This window comes from Eptatretus burgeri, chromosome 5, assembly GCF_056783735.1.
Source record: "Eptatretus burgeri isolate ZD-2024b chromosome 5, Ebu_testis_v1, whole genome shotgun sequence".
Classification (NCBI taxonomy): domain Eukaryota; kingdom Metazoa; phylum Chordata; class Myxini; order Myxiniformes; family Myxinidae; genus Eptatretus; species Eptatretus burgeri.
This window is the reverse complement of record NC_140965.1, coordinates 97,835,471-97,863,269: the sequence shown is the minus strand read 5'-3', so window position 1 is coordinate 97,863,269 and position 27,799 is coordinate 97,835,471. Positions and strand designations below refer to the sequence as shown.

The 27,799-nt window shown below is 42.7% G+C and overlaps 1 protein-coding gene across 2 annotated transcripts; it reads left to right on the top strand.

The window, feature by feature from the left end:
* Window positions 1–256: 256 nt before the first annotated feature.
* LOC147027027 (ras association domain-containing protein 2-like) lies at window positions 257–27,367 on the top strand. 2 transcript variants are annotated; one of them, XM_085883076.1, is made up of 11 exons: window positions 257–341; window positions 610–682; window positions 5,383–5,458; window positions 5,695–5,819; window positions 10,880–11,004; window positions 13,937–14,061; window positions 19,473–19,574; window positions 21,587–21,638; window positions 21,815–21,906; window positions 26,510–26,607; window positions 26,687–27,367. In XM_085883076.1, the coding sequence occupies exons 2-11, from the start codon at window positions 612–614 to the stop codon at window positions 26,769–26,771; spliced, it is 951 nt and encodes a 316-aa protein (XP_085739202.1). In that variant the 5' UTR covers window positions 257–341; window positions 610–611; the 3' UTR covers window positions 26,772–27,367. The 2 variants fall into 2 exon arrangements, with proteins under 2 accessions (XP_085739202.1, XP_085739200.1); XM_085883074.1 differs by having other exon boundaries at window positions 21,815–21,936.
* Window positions 27,368–27,799: the final 432 nt, after the last annotated feature.

Below are 27,799 nucleotides of genomic sequence, written 5' to 3'. Positions count from 1 at the left end.
AGGTGTGTGTGTGTGTGTGTGTGTGTGTTGATATGACACTGACGCACAACCCAAAGTAGAGGTTGCAGGAATTCATGAATAAAGGGTTGCGAAGACCTATGGATTGGCCTCCGCTAGACTGTGTGAATACTGATTCGATGTTGGATGGAAACATCACTTTTTGTGTGTAAATGTCTTAAATTGACTCCACACGACTAAGTTTGCACAACTTGAGCACATAAGGTGTCTCTTTTTATCGCGTGCCTGGAGTGGGTGCGGCAAGCACGTGGTGAGGTGCAGGTGCAACGCTGCACCTAGTTTGAAGGTCGCCCGTGAATGTCCTACTCCACCACTCAACCAAAGTGAGTGAATAGTTCGAACCTCCAAAAAGCGTCTTTCTAAACCCGAATGTATGAAGATCCCTTGAGATTGTTTTAATGTTGTTTAACAAATTTTTCATGGCTTTGGAGTTTAGAGTAAACTTAAAGGATAACGGATTGTGAGGGTTCCATGTGGGTGTTGTGACCGAGATTATCGGTTCTATGTCTTTGAAAGCCATGGCCAGTTGCGTGCTGTTCTATTACCCTTTCCACTCGCTATTCACACATATATCCGCTACCTGTCCCACAGGTATGCAGCGTAACTCTTCACGACGGAAGGTGAACCCTTGGCGGGAGGCGTATGTCACCCACGATGACATGAGGTCTGTCTTCCTGCGAGTATCTAACAAGTTAAACATTCATTGGGTACACAAAGACCAGGATCGTAAACACCTTGACATTCAAGAACGCAATCAGAACATTGTCCTTCGAATATATCGTTGGAATAGTTGTGCCGAGTCTTGCAGGACAAGGTCCATTACATCGATACAAACGGTGATAGGAGTCGGAAAAAGCCAGAGGTCGTGGTCATCTCAGCATGTGAGAGACCGTCCAAACATCCTGGTGGATCTTTTTGAGTGACATGTGATCAGGAACACCATAGTGCTACGTTGTAAGAACGATGGCATGTTGGTGTTAGCCCAGTGGAATTGAGCTTGGATGACTCCATCACAGCGAGCTTATTTATCAGTGTGAATTGAAGGGTTAACTTTTTGTTTCTTTCATTATTAGGTGGAACAAGACCGTTACTGCGGTCACAACCTTCTTCCCCCTATAGCCCTGTTCCTCAATCCTCTAGTTCCCGAACTTCAGGTATCAATGCAAAGGGACAGTTAAGGCACAAGGGACACGTCACACGTCACCCCACCCCCACTCCAAGTCCTCAACTCCTCCTCCCAACCTCAAGTCCTCAACCCTAAGACCTCAACCTCCCCTCCAAATCCCAAAACCTCAACCTCCCTCCCAACCTCTCCTCCAAATCCCAACCCCCCCTCAAACGCAGTCCTCAACCCCCCCTCCCGCCCACCAAAAATCTTAAACCCCTCCTCCACCCAAGTGCTCAACTCTCACTTCCCTCCAAGTCCTCAACCCCCCTCCCCCAACCCAACTCTCTGTTGTCAATCCTAAACTCTCAATCCATATCTCAGCTCACACGATACATCTTCTCATTCTTAAAACCAAGAGAGCCTTCTTACATCAGTACATATTATTTTTCATTACCTCATTAAAATGGTGCAATATTTTACTCTCTTCACCCTCCCCGATCCACCTCAATGTTATGCCATTCCTAACTTCACCGACTCCTAACTATTCCGAACCTGCTTTCCCACCTTCACTCCATTCACAATCACGGTAGCAACGAGATATTATTATATTCTCATCAGGTTGCTTCATCAATGTGTGTGCTGTCTCTTGGATGGACGTTAAACGGGATTTCACCATCTGCCAGCATTCGTTATTGATCATTAAAGATCCAACGGTGTCATTCGCGAAGAGTAGGCGAGCTATCGCTGGCACCGTGACCAAATTACAATTCCTAAACGAACCAGCAGAGGACTGGTTGCATCAGCGGCACAATCACACACTCAGTCATTGAAGTTACCCCACAGCTTTGGGATGCATCAATGATAATTATATGAATCGTGAAAAAAATTATCCCCCAATGTGGGTGTGCGTCTCCAGCGACTCGGTTCTGCTCGCCAGGCACTTTCGACTTGCCGTTGCTCGTGCGAAAATGTGTAAATCAAATCGTCTTTTGAACATAATTTTCAGCATTTCAACGAAAATGGCAATTTCAAAATGGTTAACCATAACTGTTGTGTTCCTAAATGTAAATCACACTCACGGAAATTCCGTGAATGAGAATTGTTGGGTTTGTACCGTTTCCTGTTCGCACAAGCGAGGAGCGGCAATGGTTACTCGACGACCCGTGAACCCGTTGGGTTCCCGTTGTGACAGCGGTTGATAAAAAACATCATTTCAAAAACAAACAAACAAACAAACAAAAACATAGCTCCAGCAAACTATACCGCTGAGGTTGTTTGCATTGATCAAATTCTCCCGAAGAGTACTTGACTGAACCTGGAATTGATTTTTTAAATAATTTTTCCGTTGCCCGATTTGAACGAAACTTGATACTGCACACCTCAGGAGAATGGTGAGTAAGGTAGCCCTAAAATTTTTGTGCTATCGTGTACTGTTTTGGCTGTATTTCGGGAACATACGCACATACATGATGAGAATTTTAGTAATATATATAGATAACGCATGCACTCATACGTACACCTACACACACACACACACACACACACACACACACACACACACACACACACACACACACACACACACACACATACACACACACACACTTCTCCTTTTAGCAACATGCGCAAATCTCACATAATTTCAGAACCCCAGAACCAAACAATTACCCTGTACATTTGCAAGGCACAGACATGGCCTTCCCATCATTGTTCAGAAGCATCCAGAGACACACAGTCCATTCACTGGTAGCGATCCATTGGGGGGTTTGTGTCACACACGCCTGTCTACTCAGACCTTGCACCAGCCCACATTGTCAGAAGTATGCAGAACGAGCAGGTGCCCGTTCAGCAAGCTGAGAAGGTTCTCCAAGTCTTTCGTTGTGCAGAGCCGCAGCCCTTTTTCTCAGGTAGTTTCCAAGTATTTTCAGGTTCTTTTCGAGGCTTTGCGAGCCATTCTGGGTAACAATCATAATCTCCCACACACGATATACTTTGTGATGCCCTGAACACCACCGTTTCCTGGCACTTCTGTGCATGCACGCCGAGCATGCTGGGGCAGATTACGTTATCCCAAAAGTCACGTATTCAACATCTGTATTCCTCGATGGCTTTCTCTCTCACCTGTTTGAAGAGAATGTATCGATGAATAAATTGGGGCTGTTCGTTGGCCGAGTCACACCTTCTCTCCAGGGCTCTTTCCGTATTACTTTTGCAAAGATGATGGAATTTTTTTCAAAATAATTATTCACCCCTTCCTTTAGCACCATGTAAGTAGACATGTTATTGGCGATGAAATTGATACAATGTCCATTTTCAAAGCATCAATCCTTCTGACTCGGTGCACTGCAGTGTTGTCGGAATGACAACATCGAATTCTCAACCTTTAGGACCAGCTCACCCATGGAAAGCATTGTAGTGATAAAACAATACGGGTTCCCTAAATTCCCCGTCACACCTTGACGATTTAGCCAGCGTATGCCTGACGTATGCAAATTTGGCTAAAACGCTGGCACACGTCGAATACGTTATGGGTAAGTTTGTATACGTTAAGAGCACGCTGGCATACGTCGTAGTACGCTGGCATACGTCTTTGTACGCCGAGGTGTTAGACAAATTTTCCGACATATTATTTTCTCGAAATTTTTCGACATATGCCAGTGTATGACTCACATGTTCTGCATAATGCTGGCCATAAGTTGTAGGCACGTTACACGATCGTTGACACACGTTACTTGTAAGTTACTCATAAGTCGAAACACGTCAAGGTAATGTTTAACATACCCGAAACTTATTTCTAACCTACGAGTAACGTGTTGTAGGCACGTTACGCGATCATTGACACATGTCGACGCACGTTACTCATAAGTCGAAACACGTCAATGTAATGGTTAGCGTCAGCGTTCCAGACTCCCTGGTTGTTTTTTTTTAATTATTTTTTTTTTCTTCGGTATGACAGTGATGTTAACACTTTGATTTCTAGTGCGTTTATAATATAATATAATTAATAGGCTGCCGCTCAACTATTTAAATCATAACCGCACTAGAAATCGAAGTGTCAACATCACCGTCATACCGAAGAAAAAAAATAATAATAAAAAAACACAACCAGGGAGTCTGGAACACTGACGCTAACCATTACCTTGACGCGTTTCGACTTATGAGTAACGTACGTCGACGCGTGTCAACGATCCCGTAACGTTCCTACAACTTATGCCAGCGTATGCAGAATGTGTGTCATATGCCAACATACTACAACATATGCCAGCGTGCTCTTAACGTATACAAAACTTACCCATAACGTATTTGACGTGTGCCAGCTTGGTTCGGCAATTTTTTCATACGTCGGCATACGCTGGCTAAAACGTCAAGGTGTGACAGCAGCTTCACACTTCGATGTGTAGTGCGGTTATGATTTGAATCGTCGAGCCGCAGCCTATTAATAGCCTACGCCACGTGATCGTCGGCGATACGCTGCCGTGCGCTATGCATAAGTTAGACTATCGTTGGGCATAGGTTGTGAACGCCGACAACACGCTCAGCATTCGTTGGTACAAGTTATCTATATGTGATTAAAACGTTCTGTGTATGTTACTAATACGTTATGCATACGTCCAACACGTTATTATATGCCCAAAACTTTTTAAAAAAACAAAAAATAAAAAAAAAAACAATAGTTCAGCGTACGCCAGCGTTTTACATACATTTTGAGACCTTGCCATACGCTGGCTAAAACGTCAAGGTGTGACGGGGCCCTTACAATGAACCTCAAGGCAGGAGGAGGCCATTGGGCCCATCATTGCACAATGGTTGCCAACCTCGTGTCGCTTGTCCGTGCTTGATCTCTTTAAATGCTGAGCGTCAAGCAAGGAAGCAGAACGTACCATTTTGAAAGTCTTTGGTATTACTCGGTCGGGTTTCAAACTCCCGATCTCCCAGACTCATAGAGGATGCTCTTAACAATTACACCACCAAACCCGGTTATCTGGCTGGTTAAGAGTAGATAGCCCCCACCACGTCCTCCTCTACCCCCAGGGAAACTGCCATGGCCCAGTCTGCACAAAGTCTTTAAACGTGTAATTGCTCCGAACTCCTCTCCACATTTCTTTCTGTGTGTGCTCCAAACAGGATAGTGCGTGGCAGAAGCATAGTCCTGTTTGTCAGGATCCATGCAGCAATCGGCATTCACACAACAGTGAAGGGGACTATGATTATCGTTATTGTTGATGGTTATGGACACGTGAACTTTGTTTCTGCAGATCGGAGTTGCAGCAGCTTCTGACGGTGTACAACACATACAATAAAGGAACACCTTTTGAGCTAACTACTTCGGTGGTATGAATCACCGGGATTGCTCCCAGATTTTCTCACCTCACTCAAACATACACCAACGTTTGTGAGATGCAAACACATATATATATATATATATATATATATATATATATATATATATATATATATATATATATATATATATATATATATACACATACATAGGGGTGTGTTCTTGCATCTTGTTTGAAAGAGATAGATCATCTTGTAGTTTTTACTTGTTTATGTGCCACCTTCAGGATTCGGGTCGTATCATCCTTGAGGGGTATCTACAGATATCCTGGGGGATTCAAACACCCCTACGTCTCCAGCTAACAGATATATTCACTCCAACCATTTCTCCATCACCTGTGTCCCCAAACAGGTGAGCCCCAAATTAATAAATTCATTTAAAGTTTTAGTAAACAATTTAGTCACCACTTTAAGCCTGGTGTTGGCTTAGTGGTTAGGGTGACAGCTTGGGATCCTAGGGTCCTGAGTTCAAGCCCCGTTGGCCACTGAATTAAAAATACACCAGGAGGTTGACTCAGCCTGTCATCCTTCCGAGGTCGGCAAAATGAGCACCAGTGTACTGGTAAGGGGGACACTGCATCAGCGGCACAGCCGCGTCCCAACCAATGATGCAACCAGCAGCCACAGGCTGCACTCGATAGAGAGGGAGAGTCGCCACTTCAGCATCCTATATAATTGAATCTCTTGCTGCCAATTAATAAGCAATTATAACCACTCCAATTAGACATGTCATAGTCAATGCATAAATAAATAAATAAATATCCTGAAATGGTGTGTTTAACATACCAGTACACCCACTCCCAACGGGAGTGGCATGAAGGGTCATGGTCCTATCCTCTATGTGGTATATGGATGACAGCAGATCTAGGCTCAGGCCCATCAGTCTGTGAGGAGGAGGAGATTGGGACCATACTCTGTGCAGTGTTGGTGCTGCTTTAGCAGTCTCCTTGGCTATTGGGCAAAATCCTGGACAGGTCACCACTCCGACACAGTGTACCAACAAGCTGGTGCTCATTTTTGTCGACCTCGGAAGGATGACAGGTAAAGTCAACCCCACCTGGTATTAATTTAACAACCGAGTGGGATTTCAACTCAGGATTCTAGGATCCCAAGCCCACCACCCTAACCATTAAGACAACATCAGGCATAAAAGTAAGTCGAACGGAGTGATACCAGGCACTTCTCGTATACATATATTCCAGTTTATGTGCAGTCATATATTGGATCGTGACATCATACATCCAAAATAGAAGCTCAGTCGGCTGGAGTCTATACATATTGTCTTTATTCAAAGTATGTTGAGCTTACGTTCTTCCAAGTATCATGTTCATGTGAACAGTATCATATCATGTTCACACCTGTTGGCAACAGGTGTGAACAAACAAGGTGGTGTTATATTATTCATTACTAGCAGGCACACCTGCCCTCTTTCCCAGTTTTTCAGAGTATAAGGAGTATGTGCACCGGAGTAAGGATAAAGTGCATGCTCATCTGCTAACCTTGGGTGGCCACTCAAGGCCAGTGCTGGGGTTGGAAGTAGAGGTAGAACCAAGGTTAGAACCTCTATGTAGACCCAGGAATAGTAAGTTCAATGTCAATTTTGCAGTTTCGATGACATCCACATTTGCTCCGTTGTAGTTAACTTGTTCACTTGTATGTTTTGCACTAGGTGGTGTTATTGTATATCACTCCTTCCAATTCCATATCTAGGTGATGCATGACATCATCGCCGGGTGCTGAAGGAAGGGAGTACTCAGTTTTTACCCCGTTTTCTTTCTTGTTTATTTGTTTGTTTGTCCGGGTGATATCTCAGCCATCCTTTGAGCTTGGAAGCTGAAATCTGGAGATAAAAGTGAAGATGTGCTTTCGCAAAAATAGTATTTTTAATTTTTTGATTAATCAATAAATTGCTTAATTATTATCGATTTATTAATTCCTTATTTATTTTCTTTTTCATCTGGGAAATATCTCAGGCACCTTTTGAGCTCGGAAGCTGATATTTGGACACGACGGTGACCAAGTGATTTGGCTATAAAATGTATGTTTTTGATTTGTTGATTAATCAATTAATCAATCAATTATTCCCAGCAGTAGCCTGGTGTTGGCTTAGTGGTTTGGGTGGCGGCTTGGGATCCTAGGGTCCTGAGTTCAAGCCCCATTGGCCACTGAATTAAAATACACCAGGAGGTTTGACTCAGCCTGTCATCCTTCCGAGGTCGGCAAAATGAGCACCAGTGTACTGGTAAGGGGGACACTGCATCAGCGGCATAGCCACATCCCAACCAATGATGCAACCAGCAGCCACAGGCTGCACTCGATAGATAGAGAGAGAGTCCCAGCAGTTTTGGGTCATTTAAAAAAAACATAAATTTTTTTTTTACAGATTCTAAGTCTGGTGGAGGAGCTACAACTGAGCAGGATTTGAACTCAGGACCCCAGAAACCAAAGCCCACCACCCTAACCATTAAACCAACACCAGGCATTAGTCGATGAGGACACAATTTAATCTATAATGCCTCAAGAACGTCAGGCTGACTCACTTTCAGTTTAGTGTTAAACATCAGCAGCGATTGTTAAAAAATGTAATCATACGTGTTCGTGGTTTATAATATTTTTTTCACTTCTGGTGGGAGTGCCACACAAAATTCCATGATAAGCTATTTTTACACGTCAACACGGCATTCGTTCAAGGAGGAAAAACCCCATTGGGGAGAGGGATATTATTTGTATTAATATTTTGTTATAACGTTAATATTATGCTGTTATCATTAGTATTGTTATTACTTTTGTTAGTAGACGTAGCCTTGGGAAAATGCCGCGATGAGGTATCTGAACACGGATATGCACCATAACACCGATTCACCCAAGGTAGAAAAACTCCCTTGGGGAGGAGAGTGTTGTGTAGTCGGTTCCTCAGCTCAACCGTTTTTAATGGAGTCTCCTGCTCCACTCCTCACCACAGCTCTCTGCCGTCACTCTCGGTTCCCCCTCATCATTTTTGGTTCATCATGCATTCATTAATATTCATGTAACTCCCGATACCACATATTCCCTCTTTTTCATGAAAATTAATAATGAAAAAAACCCAAAAAGCATAGTGAGCATGTAATGCAAGGTAACACGTCACATGACAAAGGCCTTGGTCCACTCAGGGGCTCGACAATGTCTCGTCTCATGACGAACACCTGGGGTAAAGACGTGTGGAGGCATTTTTTGGACAGGGCTATGTGCCCCATGGTCCTCTGAACCTGTCATACTTCCAGCAGAAAGTCCATTTGAGGTCTGAATTTCAGGTGCTGGATGAATTGCATTCCACACTTTCCCATCAGAGAGTCTGTAGGTACCAGGACCTCTCTGCTCACTGATATTGAGGGGTTGGGTATTCTTGTTTTGTCCTTTCTGGTGAAGTCCAAGTTTCCAAACTCACACGAAAGAACCACATGTGAAGGTGGAAGGTTTCGCTCCCCGACGCTTATCTGTGTATCGTTTAGACTTTGCTTGTTTCTATTGAACACAGCATCTCACATCCCCAAGTCTTGCAGCAGGTATGCCGATTTGACGATCCCCAATGTGCAACTTCGTGTGCAATGTACGTCCATGTAGAAGTTCAGCAGGGATCTGATGAGTTGTAGCGTGTCTTGTAGCTCGATATGTTTACAAGAAGTCAGCTACGAATGAATTCCAGGATGAAAACAGTCCTCAAACACTCTGTTGAATCGTTTTATCTCCCCGTTGGCTTGTGGGTAATAGAGAGAACTACGGCAGTGTTTGATGTTTCTTTCCTGCAAGAATGTTTCAAACTCTGTTGAAACAAACTGAGATCCATTGTCAGAGATAAGTTCTCACAGATTTCCATCACGACTGAATACTGTCGTCAAGAACTTGATAACTGTAGCAGATGTTACTTGGGACATAAAAGCTACTTCTGGCTTTATGTAATCAATTAAGGTGATGGCATAACGACAGTCCTTTGGCTGTTATCAAGTGGTCCCACTATATTGATGGCAAGCTTTTTCCAAGCAGCATTAGGGAGCAGAACTGGTTGCAAAGGTGGAACCTGAGTGACAGCTGTTTTATCATGCATTTGGCAAGTAATGCACAACTTGATGGCAACTTCCACTTGGGAGTCCATCCCTGGCCACCAGCAGAGGTCACGCAGCCTTTGTCTAGTTCTTACAATACCTTGATGCATATCATGGTATTCAATCATGATACGCATCAAGTAATCCTCCTGTACAGTAATCCCGAATCAAGTAATCCTCCTGTACAGTAATCCCGAATCAAGTAATCCTCCTGTACAGTAATCCCGAATCAAGTAATCCTCCTGTACAGCCAGTTCATTCCGAATGCGAAAGTAGGGAAGTATATTTGGGTCAATGCCCTTCACATTGCAAGGCCATCCTCTGGAGATATATCCTCACACCTTCTGTGGAATAGGGCATCTATTGCAAGTTTCCTTGAATTGTTCCACAGGTACAGCAGTGCAGTCACCGGACACTAAAGCCACCATTTCTATATCCGGTTCGTGGAAAGGCTCTGTCATGGGGAGTAGGAACCACGATAAACAGTCTGCCGTCACATTTTGATGGCCAGGTTTGTACACAATTTCATTGTTAAACGGCAGTAAGTGTCATGACCAACGTACAATTCTCATTCCAGCTCAACCAAGACCTTTCAAAGACAGTAGGTGTGATCAGTGGACTGTGGTCTGTAAACAGGATAAATTTCCGACCCCACAGGTAACTATGCCATTTCTCAGTTGCCCAGACGCAGGCAAGTGCTTCCTTCTCGACTGTAGAGTATTTGCATTCGCATTCTGTGAGCGTTCATGAGGAAAATGCTCCTGTTTCCTCTGTGGAGTCCTCATGAAGTTGAGTGAGCACTGCTCCGAGTCAATGATCAGACACGTCTGTGGTGTCAGGTCCGGTTCCAAAAGCAACCGTTCACGTATACGAGCTGTAAGGGGTTATTTTTCCATGAGGTGATCTCATATCATATGCTCCACTCACTCCACCGCTCTCTGACGTCACTCTCGGTTCCACCTCGTCAGTTCCAGTTCATCATGCATTCATTAATATTCATGATAAGTCCCAATATCACAGTGGACAAATAGAGTTGCCGCAACCTCCATCTTGTGGCCCTTCGTCCTCCTGTCAAGTTTGGTTGAGATTGGATAAGTAACGTCGGAATGCATCACGGTCAGACAGACAGACACCAAATTGCGTACTGTAGTATGATTTAAATGTAGGATCCATGCTTAATGAGCCCCAAGTCAAGTTTGTTTTTTTTTTTTTAAAGCAACCTCTTGTCCTTTTCAATCTCTGTTTAATGTGATGTTAAAATGTTGCACGAGGAAAAGTGCACCAGTGATACAACCAATCGCTGGTCCCAACTGGTGGTATTTGTCCGCAGAGGACTGTCCCGCTGGCTGGCCACTCCAGACTTAAACTCGTGGCAGGACCAACCAAGCTCAGCAAGCAGAGAAGAGGATGAAACAGTGATGAAAGACAACCACGATGCCACTCAAGCGGCAGGAGGTACTTGTCGGAGGAATGCGAGACAGTTTTGTGATGACGTGAAAATCTAATTCATTCATTCGTGTGCAGCACGTGGCTGTGGGTTTGCATCATTTCTGGGAGCGTGGGAATGCCGCTGATGCAGTGCCTTCCTGTAAGTCATAACTGGAATTTGTGCTTGTGATAACACCCCCCCTCTTTGAGTGAGATACCATGGCATCTTGAACGTCCACCATCAAGCAATGCTGGCAGACGTCAAGCAATCAAGCAATGCTCCAGCATAACGTCCCATTGATGCCTCACCGTGCATGCCATACACTAGGATGGATGGCAGTTTATAGCTGGGTTGAGATTCAAACTCAGGCTAGACAGTTCAGGTGTGCATTCCTCTTGGCTATCCGGCCAGCCCATGAATATCTCTTTACCTTGTCATGCTGTCGATAACAATATCGACTGTCGATAACGATAACAGATTTCTCTTTACTGCTGGGCAGTGTTGTCGCTTTTTCTTGCGGAGGAGGTTGAGATGGATATTGAACTTTGTTGTATATTTTAGGACTTGGTTATGATCGTTTCAATGTAAGGGCCATATTGACATCAGGTCAATATGGTTTTATGCGAGGAAAGAGCACCACTGATGCGATGTTTGCTTTGAGAATGTTGATGGAGAAGTATAGGGAAGGCCAGAAGGAGTTGCATTGTGTGTTTGTGGATTTAGAGAAAGCTTATGATAGGGTGCCAAGAGAGGAGTTGTGGCATTGTATGAGGAAGTCGGGAGTGTTGGAGAAGTATGTGAGGATCGTGCAGGATATGTATGAGGACAGTGTGACAGCGGTGAGGTGTGCGGTAGGAATGACGGACCGGTTTAAGGTTAAAGTGGGATTGCACCAAGGATCGACTCTGAGCCCTTTCCTGTTTGCAATGGTGATGGACAGGTTGACGGACGAGATCAGACAGGAGTCTCCATGGACTATGATGTTCGCAGATGACATCATGATCTGTAGGGAGAGTAGGGAGCAGGCAGAGGCAAGCCTCGAGAGGTGGAGGTACGCATTGGAGAGAAGGGGAATGATAGTCATTCGGAGTAAGACGGAGTACATGTGCGTAAATGAGAGGGAGGGTGGTGGTATGGTGCGGTTGCAAGGAATTGAGGTGGGGAAGGTGGATGGGTTTAAATACTTGGGATCAACTGTCCAAAGTAACGGAGAGTGTGGGAGAGAAGTGAAAAAGAGAGTGCAGGCAGGATGGAGTGGGTGGAGAAGAGTTGCAGGAGTGATTTGTGACAGAATGGTAGCTGCAAGAGTGAAGGGGAAAGTATACAAGACGGTAGTGAGACCAGCTATGTTGTCTGGTTTGGAGGCGGTGGCACTAACAATAAGACAGGAAGCGGAGCTGGAGGTGGCAGAGTTAAAGATGCTGCGATTCTCGTTGGGAGAGACGAGGATGGACAGGATAAGGAATGAGTGTATTAGAGGGACAGCGCAGGTCGGACGGTTTGGAGACAAAGTGAGAGAGGCGAGATTGAGATGGTTTGGACATGTGCACAAGAGGGAAGCAGAGTATATCGGGAGAAGGATGCTGAGGATGGAGCTGCCAGGTCGGAGGAGAAGAGGAAGGCCAAAGAAGAGGTTCATGGATGTGGTGAGGGCGGACGTGCAGGTGTTTGGAGTGTTAATGGAAGATGTGGAGGATAGAGCGGAATGGAGACGGATGATCCGCTGTGGCGACCCCTAACGGGAAGAAGAAAGGAGAAAGGAGAAAGGAGAAAGGAGAAAGGAGAAAGGAGAAAGGAGAAAGGAGAAAGGAGAAAGGAGAAAGGAGAAAGGAGAAAGGAGAAAGGAGAAAGGAGAAAGGAGAAAGGAGAAAGGAGAAAGGAGAAAGGAGAAAGGAGAAAGGAGAAAGGAGAAAGGAGAAAGGAGAAAGGAGAAAGGAGAAAGGAGAAAGGAGAAAGGAGAAAGGAGAATTATGATCGTTTCAAGTCATTATTTTCTAAAACTAATAAGCAAGCAGTCGCCATTCTTTTCACAATGTGCAGGAGGCAGAGAAGAAAAAATGAATTAAAACAAGCAGTCATTTTCATGAATGTAATCACATGAAAGACCAAATCATACACTTGAGTCGTCAGAAAGAACCCAAAGAAGTAAAGAGGAAAGATGGAGTCATTAGAAGGAACCTGGAGAGGATTCAGGTTTCAGCAGCCACTGCCTTACCCTCAAACCCATCCAGGTGCAACAAAGTGAGCCTCACAGAAAAATTTCTGCAAAAATTCACTTCTCCCATGACATTTAGATATAGAAAGAGAAATAAAGGGTAAAAGAGATAAAAGGAAAACAAAATAAAAAAAGAATTCGAATGAATTAAGAGAAATGTGAAAAAGTAGAAAGAAATGTGAAAGGAACAAAGAACAAAGATGTCGGGAAGATCTTCACATTGGCGTTTCCATTTTTTTCCATTGATATTTGATATTACGTTGATACAGTGTCCATTTTAAAAGCCTCAGTCTGTCTGGCTTGGTGCACTGCAGTGTTGTTGGGATGAGAACATTGAATTCTCAACCTTTTGGACCAGCTCACCCATGGAGAGCATCGTAATGATAAAACCATAAGAGTTCCCTAACAATGAACCTCAAAGCAGGAGGAGGCTATTAGGCCCATCAAGCTTGCACAATGGTTGCCAACCTATGGTCGTTTGAATACATTTCTCTGAAGCTGTTTGTGTTTTTTTTTCTTCTTCTTCTTGTGGACAAGACACAAAGACTTTTACAACATCAGACATTTTCAGCCAGCGCTGTGTACCCTTTTCGCACGAATGGTGGTTGTCCAACACCCATGCTGTTCGTAGCAGTGCGTTGCTGTGATGGTTCACTTATTATATACAAAGAAATGCTTGAATATGATGCAATTCTATTTCTCGGTGTTGCACAACGAGTCTGGCCTTTTGCTGTTGTCTGCAGGGACTTTAATTCGCACACAGAGCGATGTGAGCACAATCCGTCGACCCAAGCGGCGCTCATCTGCCCAAAAGAAAGTCATACAGGAACATCGGGTTTCGGTCAACGGTCATTTCTACAATCACAAGGTGTGCACATGGTCAACGTATCAACATGCTGAGAGCCATGTGAGATTAATTTATCAAACATAGAAAAATGTTGGCCAAAGTATTCAAACAAATTGTTATATTTCCGCATCTGTTCCAGAGGTGAAAAACCTTGCGATTAGGAAATACATATATTAAAAGGAAATGCAAATGCATGATGAAGGGAAGGAAGGGGAATGAAGATGGTTGGCAGCACTGAGCTCACAATGGTGCAAATGGTGCTTCGGCCCTGGGCCCACACCCAGAAGTGGCTCAAAATGACCAATTTTTTTTTTTTAAGTGAACACCTCTCTATACATTTCAACATTTGAAAGACATGTGTATATATATATATATATATATATATATATATATATATATATATATATATATATATATATATATATATATATATATATATATATATATATATATATATATATATATATATATATATATATATATATATGGTGTCCCAAAAAAATATACAACTTTTAAAATGCTTCGTTTGATCCTAAAAAAGCAGTAATTTTGTCACTAATGCTTCATTTCTTGTTGCAGAGACCCTGAAGTTTATTTTGATACCAAGCAAGCGCCAGAAATATGCCAAGACTGACCGTACAACAACAGACGAAAATTGTTGAACTTTGGCACCAGACGAAAAGTGTCATACAGGTGCAACGTCTTTACTCGAAACATTTCGGTATCCACTTGAGCCATGCACCAAACTTTCGGACAATAAAGTGCACCATCGCAAAGTTTACCAATGTGGGAACCATCTGTGACCTTCACAATGGTCACAGTGGTCAGAAGAGGACAGGTCGTAGTGAAGGAAATGTGGAAATGGTGAGCCAGGCGGTCGTTCAGAGTCCAAAAAAAATCGATTCGACGACTTTCTGCCGAGACAAACATTCATAAGAGCACCGTTCAGAAGATCCGTCACCAAGACATTCATGCCTTTCCATAAAAAAATTCAAACGGAAACGGTGCTTACTGATTGACAGAAACGCTAACGACAAGACTTTGCAAATTGGTTCTCAGGAAAGTTGGAGGAAGAAGCAGACTTCCTCAAAAAACTTCACATGACGGACGAATGCCATGCTCACTTGTCCGGGGAGGTAAACAAGCAAAACTTTCGGTACTGGGGAACTGAAAATTCTGGTAATGCATCAACTGAACTGGTGCCTCGATCTGTTCTCAAAGTCACCATGTGGGTGGCGGTTGGTTGGTATGGGATAATTGGTCCATACTTCTTTGAAGACGACCAGGGACGCACTTGCACGGTAAACCAGAGGAACTATCGCGAAATGATTCAGGAATTCTATCTGCCTGAGCTACATATTCAGGCCCGTAGGAGAAACAACCTGATCCAGATGAGAACCCAGTGGTTCCAGCAGGATGGAGCACCGCCTCATACAGCCAGGGAAATGAGGCGTTTTCTCAACCAACATTTTGAGGGCCGCTTTATCTCCCTCTACGAAGATGTTGAGTGGCCACCGTATTCCCCTGACCTTACTCCTCCAGACGTCTTCTTGTGGGGATATCTCAAGGACAGGATCTATGGAAACCCTAGGCCTCAGACTCTTGATCAGCTGAAGGAAAACATCCACCGAGAAATCCAGAACATTCCTCAGGAAACGTTTCCCAAAGTGATGGTGAACATGACAACGCATTTGCAGGCAGTGATCGGACAACGTGGAGCCGACGTCGAACATGTGTTCTCAAAGAAAACGATGATTCTACAGCAAAATTTAAATTTTGGTGGCAATTTTGACATTGGTACATAAACTTCAACCTTTCAGCTTTCTATCCAGCCATATGTCTTTAAAAAAATATATGTTATGACCATCCTCTTTGCAGATGAAAAGTTGTATGTTTTTTTGGGACACCCTGTGTATATACATATACATACATATACATATACATATATTGTTGAGATTCTTGGAACCACATGCATACAAACAGGTAGGTGTCCCAAGACAGTTATTCCATTATTATACGTGTAGATAGTTCCCTTTTGTTTGGCAGGACAACAGGAGTGCGTTGCGATGATTTAATAGTTAGGGTTGCTTAATCATTTTATTTTCTTCCTCACTGGTTTTTTTTTTCTTTCCTGGGATAAATCAGTCACGTGCGCTTTCGCAGTAAGGTGGGCAAACTGCCGTGCCGTCATGAAGGATCCGCTGTATCCGGAGTCTTGTTCCAGGGCGAGCCCGAAACCCAACACGTGCTTGCCCCTCGTCTCGTCCACCACAGCGTGCAGCACGACGATCTACGGTACCAGCTGCCCTGCTTGCCCCCTCGTCTCATTTACCACAGCATACCGTCCTTCACCTGACACGACGTGCAGTCCACGATGACCGGAGATCTCAGAGTGAACACCCCTGGGATCCGCAAGCGGCTCCGATTGAGGAAACATGGTCGGTCCGGGAGGTTCTCCGGAAGACCGCGGGTCCATGGTCGGTTCACCCGAAGACAAGGGGTCCAGACCCGATGAAGATTTACTTGTGATTCGCTTGCCGATTTCGGTGTGGGCGATTCGTGTCATGTCATGGGGTCGGAGCGAGGTGTGTTCACTGTCTGGGGTGACCTTGCCGGAAACAAAATGAGGAGGTTTCCGGCCCCAGCTGTTGGTCCACGTGAGGGGTTGGGGCCAATTGAAGCGCCCGATTCAGGTGATGACGTTGAATTCGGCATGGCCCCCTCCCCCCCCCCCCACCCCGAGCTTCGGCCCTATAAAAGACAGAGAAGTTCCTCCAGTGTGTGTGTGTGTGTGTGTGTGTGTGTGTGTGTGTGTGTGTGTGTGTGTGTGTGTGTGTGTGTGTGTGTGTGTGTGTGTGTGTGTGTGTGTGTGTGTGTGTGTTTTCTCACGCTGTGTCTCCCGATTCTCGACTCCACCTTCATAGTCTCGGCCCATGCCTCGCCTCGTCGACTCCGCCTTCTCGTCTCCGCCCACGCCTCACCTCGTCCACCCGCCTGCCTGGTCCCGCCCACTACGCCACCCTCGCACTCTGGACTCCGCTCTTCTCCACTCAAGCTTCTCCTTCAGAACACAGGCTCCACACGTGCGGCTGGGGCCAGAGACAACACGACTACTGTCGGGTACCGCACTACTGTTGAGCATCCCCCCTGAAACGCCCAGATACTGAGAGCATAACCTCAACTCCCCTCCCTCCCTGGTTGCAAAAGTCCCTTCTCATCGGGGTTTCTTTTTCAGTGTGTGTCCGAGTGTGCTGGCACCTGTCTGTTAAGTTTGTCTGGAGAAGATCATTATTGTCGTAACTGTTATTAATCTCGCGTCAAGTCTGCACTGTGTCTGAACAACCACACAGGCTGTTCCTTCGCTCTCGTAAATGACACACACACATTGCTGGAATTATAGATAGACACACACAAACACACACACACAAAGATTGCTGGAATGAGAGATAGACGACACACAAAAACACACACACACACACACACACACACACACACACACACACACACACACACACACACACAGCTGGAATTATAGATTGATGAAATGAGTTAAATGAGATGACAAATGAAGGGGTTAAATGCAGACTGCAGAGCAATGAGTAAGGAAACCCGTCGTTGTGAATCGTTTTTACCACCAAATTGAGATGTACTTCGTTGACAAGTGCCAAGCATGTCGAGTGGAGCTGAATTCCTTTACACTTCCAAAGGCCACAAACGATTTGACAATTGGAAACAAAAAAAGTTGTGCACTTTTTTTGATAAATTATTTTCTTCAATAAATAAATAATAATAAAAATCGTCTCCATGTACATTGTACACACCTTTATCTCGTTCGCACCTCTTCATAAACAACATGGCTGAGGAAACGGCACTTATAAATAATAATAAAAATTGTCTCCATGTACATTGTACACACCTTTATCTCGTTCGCACCTCTTCATAAACAACATTGCTGAGGAAACGGCGCTTATAAATAATAATAAAAATTGTCTCCATGTACATTGTACACACCTTTATCTCGTTCGCGCCTCTTCATAAACAACATGGCTGAGGAAACGGCACTTATAAATAATAATAAAAATTGTCTCCATGTACATTGTACACACCTTTATCTCGTTCGCACCTCTTCATAAACAACATGGCTGAGGAAACGGCACTTATAAATAATAATAAAAATCGTCTCCATGTACATTGTACACACCTTTATCTCGTTCGCGCCTCTTCATAAACAACATGGCTGAGGAAACGGCGCTTCTTTGTTTTCTCGTCCAGGGCAGGAATGCGGAGGCTGCTGGATCTGCCAACGTTTTGATATATTATTAGTTTTAATGGCCAATTATTCAATTAGCGCCAACGATTTTGCCTTTTCGCAATTTCATCGCAAGGAAAAACACAAAGAGAAGAGAAGAGAAGAGAGAGAAAAAAAAAACGTTCGTGCAAAAATAAAAAAAAAATTACTTCCTGGTTCGGAGCATACCAACTCACTCTGATGTTACCGAAATTTATGCACCGTCTAATATGAAAACGATCATAACTTGGGGCATTGTGTTTATCTATAAATGCGCATAAGAAATAGAGAAATTATTAGAATACACGAAGTCATCATTATCCGGAAGTCCGTACGTTGTAACTTGTAACCCCTAATGGGGAACGTGGCTGAGGTTCCCCTCCCCCATCGGCCACACCCACGCAGCAACGTGTCTTGTCATTGGTTGGTAAATAAATGGCCATAACTTGGGAAGCACTTGTCCGATTAATATCAAACCTTGAAAAGGCACATCCTCAGGTCCCCAGCAATATATCTGGCAAGTTTAAATTAGATCGGACCAGTGGTTGTCGAGAAACAGCGGTCACACACACACACACAGACACACACACACGCAGACACACACACACGCAGACACACACACACGCAGACACACACACACACGCAGACACACACACACACGCAGACACAGACACACACACAGACACACACACACAGACACACACACACACAGACACACACACACACACACACACACACACACACACACACACACACACACACACACAGATTACTGGAATTATAGATAGATCCATAATTTATTGTTACTTTTTAAAAACAAAACGGTTGAAAGATGTGTATATGTATAAAGTGCCACATAATCATGTTGTTGTCGTTTATATTTTATCATCTTTTACAATGGTTCTTCAAATGGGGGCCGAGGAATTTGTTTGGCACCAGGCCTGCCAAAGTTTAATCCAGCCCTGAGAATTGTGGTCAAAATAAGAGTAACGATGCAGATTTGGATGGTGTAAAAATTCCGCCGTTTTGCATACGTAGTCTATCGGTCCCACTGCCCCCCTCCCCTCACTTTTGCACCCACATTCTTAATTTCCGAGATGTGTCCATGATTAATCTTCAGTGATATCAAAACATTGCTTTACAGACATCAGTTTTTACACCGGTGTTTGACTGCGTGACCTGCGTGCATGTGAACAACCAAATGACAGCGGAAGAAACAATCCATTTGCTACTTCAAAAATTCAGGGTCAGTGGTGTTTAAGATATCATGATCACAAGCTTTTCAAACATGGTGTATGGCACTTATCTGTTCTTTTCACACATTTCTCTTTTTCATTTTAGTTGTTGCTCTTTTATTTGTTCATCGTCCTCTTTTATCCCTCATTTACTCTTAATTTCTCTTTGTCTATGGAGAAGTGAATTCTTGCAGAAATTTTTTCTGCATGGGTTTGAGGGTAGTGGAGGAGCGGCTGAAACCCGAATCCTATTCACCTTCCTCCTGACGACTCCACCTTTGCTTTTTGCTTGTTCGGGTTCATCCTGATGACTCCAATGCAGTGTTTGCTCTTTCATGTGATTACCATGCTAAACAATAAAAAAAAAACTAGTAATAGGTCTCCCCTGATCTGAAAACGCCGAGCAAGTGCTCTCCACTGGAATCTGAGATATTCAGGAAAAAAAAATAATGGACCATTGGGATTGGGGTTCTGAAGACAAGAGACAATGAGTTTAGACATGTCAGCCAAACAGTTTCCAATGCACGTTTTTTTTTTCCTTTGTTTATATGGTTACGGAACTATTTACTCGGTTTTATCCGATCAAACTATCAGTTTAGAGTAACTATATTCTCCAAGCAAAAACTTAGGATGTCAGAAATACTTTACTTTATTTTTCAGAATCCGTCAGAACATGGATGTTCAGCAACATGAGTTTCATAAGAGTATAAATGACTCAAAATCAGGTTAAACAGCCAAATGTGATAACACTGCGAAGAGGTCCATAAAGTTACAAGGGTGAGAAAACACAAAACCTAAAAGTTTCCGCAAACCCTTACATGATACCGGTACTTGTACGGAAGTGCAGCCTATCGATTAAACTTAGACAAAACTAAAATAGTTTCCATCTTGGCTTGTAGTCATTTGGTCCCAACAGAAATACAAGAAGGTGATAACTCAGGTCTTTTCACAATTTGTCATTTAGAGTCAGATGAGGGTAACCGATATCACAGTCATAATAGACAGGGATATGCATATTACGATTCAAGACCAAGTGATATTGATCATCATGAACAAGCAAAGCACAAGACGTGTGCGCATACAAAATTTCACAATGAAATCAGGAAGATCTAGAAATCGGTTGATATTATTAGGCTGACTCAAACTGCTGGAGATCATTACTTTGGTCATATGTGGGTAGGTCAAGCCAGAGTTTTGTCTTCGCAGGAGGGAAGGATGCTGCCACTTCACCACCTTCTGCTGTTTTATATGAGAATGGCTCTTGGTTGGCTCATCATTGTAGGGTATTATCATCAATTCGAAACTTTAGTTTTTAGAAATCTACTTCACTGAGATCAATCATCTTGAAAATACTGCTTGCACCAGAAGGATCAGGAACCCTTCCTAAATTCAACGTGGCATATTCACCAACTCACTGGGTTTTTCCCGATCAGATGCCTCCTGTTGGCCAACTTGCTTGGTTTTGCCAGAATGAAATCTACTGAAACAGAAGAGTTTTGTTCGCTTTTATTGAACTAAATGAAGAGGCAAAACCAAGTCAGTCCAAAAATAGGTCAAACTCAATTTGACCACAATTCGACTTGCAAGGTTTTTTTCTCCAGATCAGGGATGAGGCGTCTAAAACCATCTTTACCCTTGGTGTGCAATGTCGACTGAAGCCCTGTTTTTTTTTTCATCTTTATTCGCTTTTAAATTTGTTTTGCGTGCAATTGCTTGAGCGATTACACAAAACTTTCAACATAGGAGCACCGACCCATGGAGAATTGTTGAACAAAGTTACTTGATTTGATGATTGGATGTAAAATGGAGCCGGCATTCCCAAAAAAGTCTGTTATCTATAGATAGAGGTTGCAGGGTGTTTCATGTATCAGTAATTCATGCCCTTGAGCTCGCTTCACTCGGCTGAATAATTAGTGATGAAAATAGTAGCAATGCAATTTTACTTATGATAAATGGTCACTTTCAGTGTCATATAATACATTCATCATTTGTATTTTTTTTATTTACTCATCTGTACTTGCAGATCGAAAATTCTGCGGAGGAATTTGCCCTTTATATCGTTCGAGCGAATGAAGGTACGTAGCTGCAAGTTAACCAATTATTATAATTGTCTTTTCTTATAAATCTTCTTCAAAATGTATGTAATGTGTACATATATTAGTGAACAATGTGAAAAAAACACCTGATGGTAAACTTCAAAACACACATCGGGCGGTGAAAATTTCAAGCAACCGGCTGCTCGTGTTTTCAGAACGAAGAAAGATGTCAAGTCACGAATGTCCACTTGTCACTCGTATACTGGAAGGCCCTTGTGTTCAAGTATCACGTTTCTACATTACGGAGGTGGGGCGTGCAGAGAATGTATCACATGGGGTGAGCACCAATAAAATTAAAATAAAAATTGGAGGAAGAAAGATTGTAAAGCACCATCTTCTTGAATTAAAATAAATGATTGTTTCTTCTGATGCAATCCTATAGCAAACTCCTTGTTTTGGATTCGGTGCCATATAGTGTGCATAAGCAAACATGGCAGGATTTATGACCCCACTCCCCTTTCTTTAGACAATCCCTCTCTATCCTCTCCCAAAGTACTTCTGACATCCTCACCACTAATTCTTAAATCCTGCACCACATACCCCTTCTCTTCCCTATCAAGTATCCATCACCTTATTCATACACCTTATATCCATCCATTGGGACCATACTCTGTGCAGAGCGTTGGTGCTGCCAAAGCAGTCTCTTTGGCTATTGGACACAATCCTGGACTGGTCGCCACTCCGACACAGGATACCAGCAAGCTGGCACTCATTTTGCCAACCTCAGAAGGATGACAGGCAGAGACAACCCCACCTGGTATTAATTCAACAGCCGAGGGAGATTTGAACTCAGGATCCTAGGATCTCAAGCCCACCACTCTAATCATTAAGCCAACACCAGGCATATACACCTTATATCTGCTGCGCTTTGTGTTGGGTTCAGGTGTAGAGGCCAAATTATTTTGCGAATCCATGTTGGATCAAAATTGAATGATGAATTGAGCACGCTGGTTGCATCGTCGCTGATTCCATGCGGCTGTGTCAGTGATGCAGAGCCCCTGTACATTGAACCAGGAATTGCGAATTTTGCCACGATACTTGAACACAATGGCCCACTCATGCAAAACAATATATATAATAATCCATCCTTCATTGAATGGGAAGATACAAGATATTCAGCTTAACATCCCTACGACGGAGGGCACAGTCATTGATGTAATTCTATGCCTGTGAAGCACTAGACCAGTTTATAGTCGAGTTGCGTAACAAACCCATCTTAGAACGCTCCAATTTGAGCATGTCAGCTCTGAGCTATCCTATGAGCCCCAACCACAAGTTTGTGATCCAATGTTTGTTGTCTCAGTTTTTCATATGCTCACCTCTGATCTTCAACCTCATTCCTTTTGTAATATATATATATATATATATATATATATATATATATATATATATATATATATATATATATATATATATATATATATCTCTCTCTCTCTCTCTCTCTCCCCCCACTATTTATAATACATGTTCATTCATCCATGTTATTTACTTATATGTCTCATCTAGAATGGAAGCAATCACATCTCTATCTCTCCAGTCATATTCTTCCCTCCACTACTTCAAAGATGTAGCGAACTATCATTTCAAGTTTTTTATTTCTATCCCACTACATTATTTTGCCCTCACTAACCCTCCTCTCTTTACCACCCATTGTGTTCCTTACTACCTTCTCATGTTGTCTGTGAGATCCCATTATCATTTTGCCCTTCCATGAGCCTCAACATTGTAATGAATATATATATATATATATATATATATATATATATATATATATATATATATATATATATATATATATATATATATATATATATATATATATATATATATATACACATATATTGTATAGTCTCTAATGCTTCTAAACTTGGGCCAAGATTACCCCGGCCAAACTCACAAGAATGTGGGAATAATTGTGGCGGTTAAAGAAAAAATAACGAGAGCAAAGTCGATGGTGCATCATCACAAATCCCCACGTCTTCCACCTCAAACAAAATTGAAAGATGGACAAAAATTCCACCAGGAATGACCCAAAATCAAAACTTAAATTATTTTGTTTTTCCCCCATCTTGATTCCTGTGACCCTAAGTCCTCAACCCCTGGAGCATAAACTGGGGGTCAAAGCCAAAATGTCATTGCCTATTCCATGTGCCCCCCACTGTTGATTGCATATACAAAGTACCATTTTTGGCATTTCTTGGTTTTTGTATTTGACCTTTTAACCCCACCACAGGAGAAGGGGCCAAAATGATATGGCTCTTGCACCTTCTTGCCATGTGGTGATCATAACTACCAAGTTTGGTGAATTTCTGCACAACAGTTTAGGAAATAGCGAGAGACAGACAGACATGATGGATAGATAGACGGACAGACAGATACACAGACAGGCATGATTACTATACTCACCCCTCTATTCTTTTCAAAAAGTGTAGGGATAACTCTCTCATGCTTCTACTACTACCACTGTTTGTATCGTTTGCCCTTCGTATCCGATGAAGACCATTCACATGAAACACGGGAAACTACCTTAATTACCTTTACAAACTTTGTTGCGAAGGATATGTTTTGATCGCTGTGTATTTATTTATTTATTTGTGAATATGTGTTTGTTTGTTTGTTATTCGCATAACTCCAAAAGTATTGAACTGAATCGCAGCAAATTTGGTGGGATGATTGGTTATTATCCGAGGACCATTTGATTAGATTTTGGGAGCGATCAGGTCAAAGGTCAAGGTCATGAAAAGGTCAAAATCGTCTTTTTACCATAGCGCGGTCAATTTGTATCCAATTTGCATGCAACTAATGCCAAAATGTTCAGAATTCAATGCCCCATCTTGTGATATGTGACATGACGTAATAACCCCTATTAGTGGTTGGGAGTCAAAGGTCAGAGGGGGGTCACGACATTGCAAAATGTGTGGTTTTAGTCATAACACGGTCAATTCTTATCTGCTTTGCATGAAACCAACACCAAAATGTTGACCATTCTGTTCCCCACACTCTAATACCAATTAGAAAATTAAGAGTACAAAGGTCAAGGTCAAGGTCATGAAAAGGTCAAAATCGTCATTTTGCCATAGTGCGGTCGATTTTTATCCAATTTGCATGTAACCAATGCCAAAATGTTGTGAATTCAATGCCCAATCTTGTGATATACGATATGACACAATGACATCATTACCTTTGTTAGCGGTTTGGGTCAAAGGTCAGGGGGGTCAACGACCTTTATTATCATAACGCGGTCAATTCTTATACAATTTGCATGTAAGTAGATTCAAAATGTTTAGAATTCAATTCCCTATCCTGTGATGTGTAATATTTGATTTCTTATAATGTGACCAGTTGTCATCAGATTGACTTGACACCGACACCCAAAAAGGTCAGCGAGTTCATACAGAAATTGTACAATGTACGTGAATCAGTGTCAAACAGCAGGAAATTTAATGTTTTTAAGCCATCATAACACATATGAGATGGTAGATGTGGTATGGGATTAAATACCCTCACAATCAACGGTTTCTGTGGGGGGGGGGGCAAAATGTAGCATTGGCGAAGGTATGCGCTCTACTGAGTGTCCATTCTAGTTACTTATTACATAAGCTACAAGCACCCTCTAAAGTAGCAAGCAGTGTCACCCTGTGTCAAGGCACCTTAATGAAGGCCAGACCACTTGTTTCCAGCATTCCAGGAATTTGTGATATGTTCAGGGTGCCGACGATAAGTTATTGAACCTTCACGGACACGGTGGGATCTTTAACCTTAAAAGTCCATCAACTAATGCTGGTAGAAGGGATTTTCTATTTCATGTCCATCCGAGGGATGGCACACACATTGATGACTCGCCCTGCCTGCAAAACACCAAAGTGACAGTTTAATAGTTGTGTCGACATTCAAACCAGGCAGGCAAGACAGTTCAGAGGTGAATGCACATACCTCTCATCCTGCAAGATCGATTGCTACAACTACTACTACTACTGCTGCTCCCAATTATTCTTCACCTTGGTGGGATCAGGAGCTTGTTGTTAAACCCATCTCTTCCATGAACTGTCTGGCTAGACCTGAAGTTGGTTAAGGAATTAATTTGTAATTTGTTCAAGGTTCTGGTGACAACTCATCTACTCTGCGAAAGGCAACATGGGATCTTTAACATCCACTCACTAATGCGAGCAGACAAGATGCCAAAATCAAAATCCAAGTAACCGCACACTGTGTAATGGAACACCTGGCCTGCGAAACACTAATTCAATAGTTTATAGTTGGCTCAGCAATCTTACCCGACTGGACAGCTCAAAAGGTAAGCAGGCTTCCTCTGCACCATGTTAGAGGTTAATAATACACCTATATGAACAATATTGGGTCAAGGACTCACAAGGATGAGAGATTAAATAATGGTGTATATCAATCAAGGGTGTATGGATGTGGACACCCGACATGATTAAATACAAAACCTGCCAAAGGGTGTAGGAGCTCCTTGTGAACAAACAGCCATAAATATCTGGTGCCAACTGCGTCTGTGGACGTCCTCCTGCAGTTGGTTGCCTTCCCTATGAGGTTGGTTCCTGGTTGGATTTGCACTCCTGCCACCACAAAACACACTAAGTGGTGTGTGCTGTGATGGTGCTGAGGTGTCGTCCACTGGTCCCTTCGGGTAGGTGCCTGGAATGTCTTATCCCTAAGAGATGGGGATGGCCAGATGTCCCTGGTGGACCAGCGTAAAGTGGATGCAGTGACACGCTGTGGCACATGCTCCCAATGTATGTACTGTATGTATGTATGAACAAGGAAATAAAAACCTTGAATAATCATTTATTGCCCATGTAAATCCTAACATAGAATCGCATGTCATGCAGGTGGCACAATACATCAATTTTGAGTTTCATATGTTGAAAACCTTCTTGGAGAAACTGGCTGAAGAAGAACAGAGAGAGGTTAATAAAATCACGACCAGGTATTTTATGTTTTCTTGTCCATTCTGTTTGTGGTCATTTCTTTGTTCCATTCTCTAACCCTTCCGTTCATCTCCGCAGGTACAAGAAGTATGCTGAGATGCTGAAACAGCGAATTTCCTTTGTAAAAACAGGTGGCACAGATAAAACTTCAAAACCTGTTTAATGGTGTACCATCAACATGAAATTGTCCGCTGCAAAATATTCGAAAAAGAGAAAACCACAACCGATTCACAACTTCAGTGTGGATGATTTGCAAGCACAGACGACATCATTCCGGTGTTGCTCAAAACGGATTCTTGAACTTGTCACAGCCACTGGTCTAATTCCCACAAAGACGTTGAGGCCCATTGGTTGGTCACATGTCCGAGGGACGTGATGGAGGTTATACTCAGATAGGAGGAAATGGAAATAAAAGGTCAGAGGAGATGAAGGGTTTATACCGAGCATTCAAGAAGTGGGGGAGGAGGGGGAATAGTTCAACAATTCCACCATATGATAAATATATATGACATGGTTATTCAATGTTAATGTATCAAACCGATGGAGCATTGTGATGTACCTGCATTCACTTGGATGCATTCACTTATGGCTTTCAAGTGGTGATTAGCATATCATTGTGTACATATTTGATGGCACAGCAAATTTTTCCAATGCTATCCCAGCATAAAGAGTATTACTGCACTCCGTAATTCTTTGTTAGTGATAGAAACATCATTTTGCATCATGTACCTGCAGTTGTACCTATGGAGGGGGGGGGGGGGACTAAACAGGTGTTACAAAAACCTGGTCGTAGATCTTTCAAGCTTTAACCGTAGGCTTATATGAAAATGTTTTCATTTTCTTACAACTTTATCGTTCTTTATTAATTTATGTGAATTTTCAGATTTAACTTTCCTCATTACAAATAATTAATTTGTTGTTGCTCCAAGATTTCAAGTTTTCACATCAATTGTAAACTTACATACATTGTGTTCAGCATCAAGTTATATCTTCAAATAAAAATTTTAAAAAGCAAAACATCGTACCTGTGTCCGAAGGAAGTGGTGCAGTTTAACAAATAATAATACTAAAAACAGGAAGGGCACTTGGTGGAGCGCATACCTCCGCCACGCAATGCCTGATCCACGAGAACATATTTGGCCCAATACATTTTTTGAAATATCATGCTAAGTATTGTTTTTGGCCCCATCT

Coding starts and splice junctions, on each gene's coding strand:
- LOC147027027 (XM_085883074.1), top strand. CDS start 612: ATGCAGCGTAACTCTTCACGACGGAAGGTGAACCCTTGGCGGGAGGCG. Junction 683..5,382: donor GTCACCCACGATGACATGAG/GTCTGTCTTCCT, acceptor TTGTTTCTGCAG/ATCGGAGTTGCAGCAGCTTC. Junction 21,937..26,509: donor CAGAGAATGTATCACATGGG/GTGAGCACCAAT, acceptor CATGTCATGCAG/GTGGCACAATACATCAATTT.